The 11,664-nt window shown below is 31.0% G+C and overlaps 1 protein-coding gene across 5 annotated transcripts in view; it reads right to left on the bottom strand.

The window, feature by feature from the left end:
• Nucleotides 1–4,052: 4,052 nt before the first annotated feature.
• The window catches only part of LOC140439806 (sulfite oxidase, mitochondrial-like), a 107,869-nt gene continuing 100,257 nt past the window's right edge, over nt 4,053–11,664 (bottom strand). For all 5 annotated transcript variants that reach the window (XM_072529950.1, XM_072529951.1, XM_072529952.1 and 2 more), the window contains one exon: nt 4,053–4,209. In XM_072529950.1, coding sequence (XP_072386051.1) covers nt 4,084–4,209 — 126 coding nt within the window. In that variant the 3' untranslated portion in view covers nt 4,053–4,083. The remainder of the gene's footprint in view (nt 4,210–11,664) is intronic.

Here is an 11,664-nt window from a genome sequence, read left to right as displayed (position 1 = left end):
AATTTCTTATTTATACAGAATAATGCGCGGCTACCTACTGAGCGAATCGTCCGGACTACCTAAATACTGTCGAAATGCCCATTTTGGATTGGCCCAATTGCTTAATGATTTATGGACATTTTAGGGAAAAAGATTGAAAAGAGACAACCATTACCAGAAACGATTCAAGAGCTAAAAACAGCGTTGAATGAAAAATAAGGAACATATACCGCAAAAGACGAAAACTTGAGTACTTAGGACATGTGATGAGAGGGCAAAAATACGCATTATTACAACTTATTATGCAAGGCAAAAAAGTTAGCCGTGATGATCGCCAACATCCGGAACGGATAGGCACTTTAAGAAGAGAAGATGCAAGGCAAAATCCGAGGAAAGCGAAATGTGGGAAGACGAAGAATATCCTGGCTTAAAAACTTGAAAGGGAATGGTTTAAATGCAGTAGTGCAGAACTTTTTAGAGCGGCAGTCAACAGAGTCCACATAGCCATGATGATTTCCAACCTTCGATAGAAGATGAAACTTAAAGAAGAAGAACCGCAAGAACAGATTCAGCAACTTATTAAAAGTATGCCTAGGCATATTGAAATCCACAGATGTAGGGGAGGTAGCTAAACCTAAAGAACAGTCAACTGTGGGCAATTAAAATTTTATTTTTTCTTTTAATTTTTCGAACAATGTAATTTTTTTTTGTGTTACTTATTACTTTCTTAATATTGTTTTGAAGCTATTTTCTTGTGGCATTTTAAATTAATTACTATTTAAATGGGAATAAGCCACAATTAAAGGTTAAAATACGTTTATTGACGTTTAAATTTCCACTTCATTTTAAAGTCGTCTACTTTAAAATGTATAAGGTATGTCTGAATTGTCAATATAGATGAGTCAGATAAAATTAAATTATTAGAAGAATTTTTCACTAAGTAACAAAAAACAAAATTTGTTTAATTTACTAATGTTTGTATTTTGAGAACGATTTCCGAAGTGGAAATTAAACGTCAATAAACGTATTTTAACCTTTAATTGTGGCTTATTCCCATTTAAATAGTAATTTATTACTTTCTTTTAGGTTACTTATTTTTCCTCTTATTGCTTTGTAGTGTTTTAAATAAACGATATCTATTATTAATGTTTACTTCCACATGTTAACCACTTCAGGAGTGTAGTAATACTATTTTTTTTATAATCAATTACCTATTAAATTTTATAATTAATTAAAATTAACCTTCCGTTACTCGCACCAATTTTCTGTGATCAAATACAGTCGCACACGGTGCACAAAATATGGGACAGTAATATTTTTTTTTTTTGAAAATTGTGTACCATTATCTTATTTACTGAATATATGATCATATAATTTTGTAGTAATGCGTATTTTATTACTTTAATGAAAAGTTAGTTAGTTTCCGTAGTGATCTATTAATATATACAAAAAAACTTGGAAATTAAAAAAAAATTATTGAATATTGTTAAATTTGTTTACTAGGAATTTAAAGAAATTAATTCAATACACAACAAAACAAAAATAAAGAGTAATTGTAACAAAAAAATATAAGAAATATTAACATTTTCATAACATAAATTACAAAATGGTGTAACATGTTCCAAACACAGATATTTTGTGCATATTTGGCAATAATATTTTGTTTTCCTATTTTTTCGCCAATCAAAAACAGCACAGCGACCTTAAGTCCCGGGTGTCATGACCTACTTTTTGATATTCCCTGGTTAGTAACATCGAGAGTTGCAGTAAAAATTCTTTACGTAGTGTTTTAGATTCTTATTTTAGACTAGTATAAACTACAAAAGAGTTTATTCCTGCTGCGTTCAACAAACTCAAAAAAGGAACCATAGGCCATCGTCTTGTGGCACGGGCGCAATTATATTGCGCGCATAATTTATCCACCACATCTACTCCGCTCTTCGTCTCATTATATGTAATTATTATCTCAGGTTTATTTGTGGTAGAAACAATATCATCTCCATGGTGCATTGTAGAGATGGGTAGGACATTTCGATTTTTTTTTTGGAATATACGAAACTTAGGGATTCCGTCATAAAAACTAAACATTGAAGAGCCAATGCACCCGCCATTATTTTGTACAAATTCTAATGGCGACTGTTTTTTATTTTTACGAATTGTACCCACTGAAGTTATTTTTTTTTATTTAAGGCTGTCAGCTAGAGGGACACTACAAAACCAATTATCCATAATTTTCCCCTTAGAAGGAGTGTGAGCCGTATGGCTAAATCTAGATAATACTAATTGATGTGCCGATAGCTAACAACAATAATCTGCGTGTAAAATGCAATGAAAAGATCGTCAAGTACCTACAGAGATCGGGAAATTCAAATACGAAAACAATGGAAAATAGAAAGTTCTCAGACAATACTTATTGAGGTCATTCCGAAGAACCTCCTCGAAAATATAAAAAAGCTAGTTCTGAATGAACATCTCTATAAGATGATCCAGAATGCTGTACTACTCTCTAAGTCCAGATGTGTATGAAAACACAATAAAAAAACACAATATTTATCAGCAAGAATATGAGTAGCATTTGTTATTGGTTCTTCGTCAGATTTTTTAATAAGCTTCGAGAAAGTGAGATTTTTAATATCTGATTATGTTATTAATTATCGAAATATATATAAATCGTCTAAAATAGTTTTGAGGATTTTCACATAGATAATTTGCTCGATTTCGCTGTTTTTAAGCTAGTCGAGGAAGTTTTATTTCTATACCTACCGTGTTCATCTGAAATGCACATAAATTTCATCATATAAACTTGAAAACATTTGTCTCGCTTTTGATTCAAAATCTTCAAAACATCATTAAGCATATCACGTGCTGATTTTAAATCGATTTTTAAAAAATATGACTTAATGGCAAAGTGCAATAAAGTACTACTGATAAGCAGATAGTCATCACAAAAAAGAGATTCTCGATTGACGAACTCTTTTGCGACGTTCAACCCATCTCGTCCCGCACAAACCACTAAGTTGATTAACTATAATACTTTTAAGAACTGCATTGCGTTTTGACGAAGCTTTAAAAATATATATTAGTTCTTCCATCGTTCCAATTGCATTTCTCACAGATTGAACTGATGAAGATTTAACAATTAAAAGATTTAAATATGATTGAAGCATGGCGAATAAACACCATTAATAGCTTCATTTTTGAAGGTAATTACTGCACTGACAGTTTCAAAAATCATTACAGAGCAGCTTACCTACATCTGTAGTCAAGTCTATGCAATACTTAACATCTAAGTTACTTTTTTCAAAGTTTTTAATATAACTCGAGCTAAGTTTGAAAAAATTAAATCACTCTTTTTGAGAGGGGGGCAAACGTACCCCTCGGTCCGCCTATGGTGTGGTCAAATTAAATCAAATATGTGAAATCAAATTTTAATAGGTCATTACTCTATTTTGGGACAGCTTATTTTTTTAGCGGAAATATTATCTAAAATTATTATTATTATCTAAAAAAGATCTTACAAAAAGGGATTTGTGTGAGTTGACTTATCAGATTGCCCATCTCTTTAAAACTGATTGTGCAAGCTACCAGTGGGATGAAAATTTTATAAAGAGGCATCCAGAACTTAGCCTGAGACGCCCAGAACGGACAAGTTCGAGCCGTGTCTCGAGCTCGAAGATTTAACAGACCTTAAGTTGAACTTTTATTTTTGAAAACCCTAAGAGAGTAATTAAAACAAATAAAATTACTCTAGACAATATTTATAACGTGGACGAAGTTGGTTCCATATTATCTACCGAAAAAGGTACACTTGTGACTTCTTTGTTTTGCTGTTCTGCTACCGGCAAATTTAGGAATCCAGGTACTTTAGGCTTGTGTACCGATAATTAATGGATCACCACTGAAACTATTCTAGAGTGGCTCAAGTTTTTTTGTGAAGAGTGAGACCCAAAAAGGAGCATAAATGCTTGTTGATACTCGATAATCATGGTTCGCTTAGAACAATTGAAGTATTGGAGTATGCATCAGAAAATAACGTAAAATATTAAATTTTGGATAACAATAAAGGAGTGGTAAATGGTCAATATAAATTTATTAAAAAATATTTTATTTCAGGTTTACTCTGATTTTATGGAAGGCTGTACATGCCACACCTCGAATGTTGTAGATGTGTTCCCAGTTTTCTGGTTGGACATTACACGCTGAGTCAGTAGCTTTCACCCATATTTCAATCTAAAACAAATACAATAACTATTTTTATGGAAGAAAGAATTAAGTTCATAAACACTATGGCAAAGTTTTCATTCTCATATTTTTACAAAAATTCCCTACAGTTTAGTGTAGTTTACAATTTTCTGTGGCAAAAAGATTCTTTGTCTAATTCTATCACTCTCTCCACATACACACACAGTGTAGTTTACTATACTCTTATGTGAAATTATGCCCATAGATTTTGTTTTTTTTTTTTATACACTTATAGTTTATTAGTCACATTAAAGGGTAAGAACACTGTGGAATTTGAAGTTTAAACCCTATAGAAAAAGAGAAAGTCGGAAAATGGATTCGAAAGAGTTTTGATTTTAAAGTATTTTAAAATGTAAATGTATAAATATGTAAATATAGCATCAGCTCATAACATATATATTCATTATAATTACTCCAAATAATGATTATCTTTCAAAATCATTCCGAATGCTATTGTTAACTACTGATCTGAACAGGATGATAGTTCTCATTTAGCTGCATGTCAAGATTATTTAGCATGAGGTTTTTTTTTCTAGGAGGTCCGTTTATTCTCGATTTTTTTTTTGTTTGTATTAGTTGGAGAATGTTGAATCCATTTTTTTTTTCGTAACATGCCTGAAATATTCGTGTTTCCTGGTTTTTATGGTATTTAAAACTAGTGCTTTTCACGTTCCATCATTGGAGAATTTGGTATTTTATCACTATAATTATGCGGCGGTAAAATCGCATCTCGAAAGCCTGTATACGTTTACATGTTGATTTCATAACATTCCATACCTCGGCACCATACAGCAGAATTGAAAACTCGTAGCAGCGAAGCACTTGAATTCTTATCTGGAAATCGAGCTCCATGCAGCATAATACGCTTTTACACGCAATTGAATGCATTTTTGGCCTTCTCTATTCTAGATTTTATTTCTTACGAATGGCCCAATGAATACCTATTTAGGTTACCTACATCTGAGATAAGAGACTCGTTATGTCTGTGGCAGGTTGAAATTAGTATAGTACTGCAATTCTTGTAATAAACTACAATTTAATTCATATTTTATAAAATTTGATATATTTTATATGTAAAATGGTAGTTAATTCCCATAAAATATAGTTAATCCAAAAATTCCATAAGAAAATAGTTTCAGAACCATATTAGTATTAAGTTATATGGACGTTATTTTTACGTAAGAATATACGTTCTTTACATTTATATATACACCAGTTTGTTAGACATCTCGCCCTTCCGGTAGGGATCTATGAAAGAGTATCACCAAGTACTAGATTACTACGTTAGCCTTTTATTTATTAATTTTTTTTGTACACCAGGCCAGGATCCGAACAAACTTCCACTAGAGTCGATCATCTGCTCCGCTTGGATATTTGACCGACGTTTTTTTCCTATTTCATAAAAACGCATACAATGAAACTGAATTCAATTTAGTTACATAAGACTTTCTTACACCCTCCATCCGATATATTAATCTTTTAATGCTTTCCGCCCTATTAACCAATAACACTGAGTTATCTGCATATCTTAGGTTATGAATGATACATTCGTTTATACAGATGCCATCTTGTACCTCTTCAAAGTACTTCCTCGAATAATTTTTGTAGCTCGGTGTATTAAGAGTATTTTTTTGTTTTTTCCTTCTAGATTCAAATTTGCGTCATTTGTACTGCATCTCTCAGAGCGCGCCAGATTAAATATGCATGGTTGGATACAGCGTCGCCATTTTTTAATACTAAGAAAAATATAATTTTTTGAACTCAAAATACATCAATATATTATCTTCTTACGTTTTACTCCATTCAAAGAAAAAATCTAAATCTAATTAAAACATGAAACATTTTGCGTCGGATAAGCATTGTTTTTATGTTTGAATTTTGGTTGGATCCATTTGGGAAAACCAATACAAGTAGACCTTATATTAGTGATCCATCATTATCATTCTGGCTTTACGGCTTTACAACCCTGCCCTGCTCTTCAGTCGTCCCTATTCATTGCCATGCAAGTATTCCCATATCTCTCATGTCTTCCTCGATGTTATCAAAGAACCCTGTTCTGGGTCTTTCTTTTCTTTTCTGAATATATTTTACGAAATCTGGTTCGTTTATTTCTAAATTATATATATATATATATATATATATATATATATATATATATATATATATATATATATATATATATATATATACAGAGTGGCCCAAAAGTCTGGAAACAGACAATTATCTCGTAAATTGCTAGTTATAATTCTACAAAATTTAAGATAAACCTATTTTGGGATACGCAGATTCCATATTTGATATTTGCAGTGTTGCCAGATTTGCCGTTTCTCTTATATTATTAGTAACTTAAGCTTTTAAAATTCATCCCCTGTATATTCAGTCATTATTGGATTCTCCTATTCAATACGACTTCTACCATAGATTTTAATTAATTTAAATATTTAAATGTAGAATTCTGTGATTTTGACATTTGTTCACCATTTACATTATTAACTGAAACTGACAGTAGTTGTGTTTCCGAAAAGTTCTGCAAGATAAATTGCGTCTCTAAAATGGCTCTTAACGAAAAAGAACGAATAACTATTCTAATGATGAGAGGGTACGGTGACAGAAAAATATCTTATTGTAAAGTAGCCAACTTGTTCATTGATACTTTCCCAAACCGTTCTCCTATTCATAAGGCGACGGTACAAAAAACTGATAAAACTGAGAAGTAAAAGATAGATACCAATCAGTTAGACCGAAAAGAGTTATGAATGACAATAAAACTTTAGATATAATGCAAAGATTTGTTGAAGATCCATATACATTCTCACGCAGGGTTGCATAAATACATCATGTAGGTCGTTCTTCAGTCTTACGTGTATTACGTAAAAATAAATTTAAACCATACAAAATTAACTTATTGCAAGAATGGTGAAGATGACTTCGATCGTAGATTAGAGTTTACTGACGTAATGATGGATAAAATTGAACTGTAGCATGCCGACGGCACAGCGATACTTACATAACATAGAAGATATTTAATTTATTTTAAATGTTATTACTTTTGCAGATTCGTGGTTGAAAATAAATATGAAGAAGGTGAAAACCATGATTATAGGTAGAAATAATAACCAAAAAGCAAAAATACACGTATCTCGATAAGAAATTGAGTAAGTCAAATAAGTAGATTGTCTGTCGTTTGGATCCTGAGACTAAAATAAACCAGAATATAGTAGGCTAGAAATGCTTTCAAATTGTATTTCAACTTGAGATACAAGATCCTCAGTTACGTTTTGCCCGTTTTGTTGTACAGAATGAAAGCATAGACGTAACGACCTGATTAGTCAAAAAATCTAAAGCTTTTGAAATATAGTGCCTGCGCTGGTTGATTAGAATATCATGGAGGAATATAGTCATAAATGAGGAAATATTACGTAGATATAATAAATATAAACGGTTGCGTTTCGATACAATTCGAATCTCTCACCATTCTTCTACACGGGTTCAAGGTTTACTTTTCATCAGGAATTATAGTAATATACCAAAGTATACAATTAGAGACCTCTAACGAGAAAAAATGAAGTCAGTGTCAATAGCGATTAAAGTAAGCTGTAAACCCAAGGTAATAAAACGTATAGGTCGATGTTAGGAATATTTATATTGCACTATATAAATATATGCAATTAAAGAGGCAGAACCAATCATTTTACCTACTAAGAAACAAAAAAAAACACAGGGTAGATGATATACAAGTGGAGACTCTAAAAGCAATAAGAAAAATTTGCATAGATGTATTACTGGATATGTGTAACATAATATGAAAAAGATGCGATTATAAATAAAATTTCCGAAAGCTTGACTAAGCCCAAAGTTTTGCTTGTATTAGCCCATTTAAAGATCGCCGCACAAATGTGCATGATGAAGAACGAAGTGGGCGTCCTTCGGTCGTTAATGAAAATTTGGTGCAGAAAGTGCACGAAAAGGTGAGAGAAAACAGACGCTTTACAATTTCATCATTGTCCGATTGCTTTCCTCAGTATTCTCGTAGTGTTTTGTATCGCATTGTTACCGAGAACTTGAATTACCGGAAATTGTGTTCACGTTGGGTTCCAAAAATGTTGACGGATTTGCACAAAACCCAACGTTTAGGCAGTGCATTGACTTTTCTTGAGCGGTACCACAGTGAAGGTGAAGATTTTTTAGACCAAATTGTTACTGGTGGAATGGCGACATTCATCATCACCCAAAAGAGTGAAGTTTTCAATTTCTGCCCGGAAAATCATGTGCACAGTTTTTTGGGACAGAAAAGGAGTATTGCTAGTGGAGTTTCTGCCTCGTAATGAGACAATCAATGCAGCGTCTTATTGCGAGACATTGAAAAATCTGCGTCGTGCAATCCAGAACAAAAGACGTGGCAAGTTGAGTAAGGGTATCGTGTTGCTGCATGACAATGCCCGTCCACACGTGGCTAATCAGACCAAAGATCTCATCAAATCATTTAAATGGGAAACTCTAGATCATCCTTCATACAGCCGTGATCTGGCGCCCAGCGACTAACATTTGTTCCAGCACTTGAAGAAACACCTGGGCGGTCAGCGTCTTCAAGACGATAACGAAGTCAAAACATTTGTAATGCAGTGGTTAACAAGTCAGGCGGCAGAATTTTATCAGGAGGGTATTCAAAAACTGGTGCCACGTTATGACACGTGCCTCAATATTCACGGAAATTATGTAGAAAAGTAGATTAAGGTACATGCTTTCATGTAAAAATAAAATTATTGCCATATCTTTGCACGTCTTTTTTTAATAATTCCAAAACGGTACTTACTTAAAAAACACGACTAGTATATATATATATATATATATATATATATATATATATATATATATATATAAATATATATATATATATATATATGTATATATATATATATATGTATATATATATATATGTATATATATATATATATATATATATATATATATATATATATATATTTCCGAGATATCACTCCGGGGTTAACAAGGATTCTGAAAAGTGTTGAAAATAGCTTTGGTAATAATAGTAACAATGTTAAACTTAATGTGGCTTGTAGATCAGCCCTAACAATTAATAATCTTTATTCTAAGATAAAAGATAAGACTCCCATAGATAGGCTTAGTAACATTGTCTACAACATTCCATGCCTCTCTTGCAGCAATTCCTACATCGGCCAAACATCTCAATTATTGAAATCACGTATTACACTACACAAAAGTGATTCTCGACTTCACCCTGACCGCTGTGCATTAGCCAAACATGTCCATTCCACTGGTCATCTCATGGACTATACCAACACTACAATTCTCCACCGTGAGAACAATAAATCTAAAAGAGAGTTCATTGAAATGTCTTATATTTTCCTTAACGATTTCTCAATCAATGTGTAGAGTGACATTAAGAATCTAAGCGATATATACCACTTCTTACTTAAATCAGAAACCAAGAACAATACAACATCACAGATAACTAACTTGACTGATATATCCATTAAGAACTAACCTACTTTAATAATTAATTTTCATTAACTAAACAAGATAACATTCCCTTGCTTTTCTTAGATACATCTCAATAAGATATTATAATAATACATGAACAATATAATATAATTAAAAAAGAAAATCTTAAATAATATTTCCCTATACTGGGATTTAATTTCATTCGGTTTTACCAATGAACCTTAACGACATAAAGATTCAAATGACCTACTTGAAGTTGTCAGCACATGCGTTCTGGCTAAAACAGAACCTCACATTTAAACTTTCTAACAATCAAAAATTTAGTTATTGCCGACAATTCAAAGAATTACCTCCTTTTAAATCTAGTTACATTGGGTTTTTCGATTAACCTTGGGTAAACCTTTGCGTTTTAAGTTCAAAGCTACCATACATTTCCAACGTTAAAAAAAACTTTTTTTTACACATAGTAACAAAAAATACCATTATGTTGTTGTCTCATTGTTAAGTTAGGTTTATGTACTTTTGGTTGTGCATAAAAGCATGTGAAAAAGAAATAGAAAATAGCATCCCATATCTTGACATAAAAATTAAACGTAATGCACAAAATGTATTAAGCACTGAATGGTACAGAAAACCTATATTTAGTAACAGATTTATTAATTATCATTCACAACATCCACCTCATATGAAAATAAATTTGATATTGGCTTTAAAAAATAAAATAGTCAAATTATCACACATCAATAACATCAACAAAGGGTTATTAGAACTTAAAGACATTTTATTAGAGAATTCGTACCCAATTAAAATAATTAACAAAATTTTTATTTAACAATCCTAATAATAGAATGATTGACATGAATCAAACAAGAGAACCAAACCAACAAATCGTGCAATCTCAATTTACTTTCACATCACTACCTTACATACCAACATTAACACCCAAACTAACTAAAGTCTTTGCTAACTATTCTGATATTAAAATTGCAACTAAAAATGTTAAAACATTAGCATCATTGTATACAAAAACTAAATCACCTATTAGCATTATGGAAAGCTCAAATGTAGTTTATATAATACCATGCGAAAATTGTGATAAGTCATACATCGGACACACATCTAGAAATCTAATAGGCAGACTAACATCACATAAAAGTGACCTTAGAAATAATAAAAATACGTGTGCATTAATAGATCATGCAATTAATAAAAATCATTCATTTAATTTCAATGAAACTAATATATTAAGACGTGAAAACCAATTAAATAAAAGAGAATTCTTAGAAATGGTATGCATAAATAAATATCAATGCGTTAATAAAAAAACTGATATTGATAAACTAAGCAATATCTATAATTACATTCTGTCTTACGAAAATTAATACTATAATTTTCTAATATTAGATTTTCTGACTATAAATATTAGAATTTCAAAAAATTTAAATATTCATATTTGGCGCCACTTTGTACGTAACCATAATAATAATCAAGAGCTAGTTATCAACAACAAAAAATATAATAAACAGAAACGAGTGTCTTTCTGACATAAATCAAACATCAACATAATCAATGTCATAATGAATTTTTACAAAATTAAATTAAATTGGAATATTGTACTTACATAACTGTATAATTTTTAAAATAAGTTAAGTTTTAATGTTTTGCAAATTTGAAAATTTAATGGATTAACCTCATGTTGTAAGTTTTTATACTAGTTTTATACAATGCTATTTAGTTCTAATTTCGTTGTATTTACTGATACCATATTTTAGCATATCCTGATGAAGCAAATAAATTTTGCGAAAGCTTGAATAAGAACAAAGAGTTTTACTTTCCTGCCCTATTAATGACTGCAACCTCAAAATAAAACTTTATTTTACATAACGTGTCAGTCAATAATACCTAACTACTTTATATATATATATATATATATATATATATATATATATATATATATAT

Source organism: Diabrotica undecimpunctata, chromosome 4 (genome assembly GCF_040954645.1).
Source record: "Diabrotica undecimpunctata isolate CICGRU chromosome 4, icDiaUnde3, whole genome shotgun sequence".
Classification (NCBI taxonomy): Eukaryota; Metazoa; Arthropoda; class Insecta; order Coleoptera; family Chrysomelidae; genus Diabrotica; species Diabrotica undecimpunctata.
This window is presented reverse-complemented; position numbering and strand designations above follow the sequence as displayed.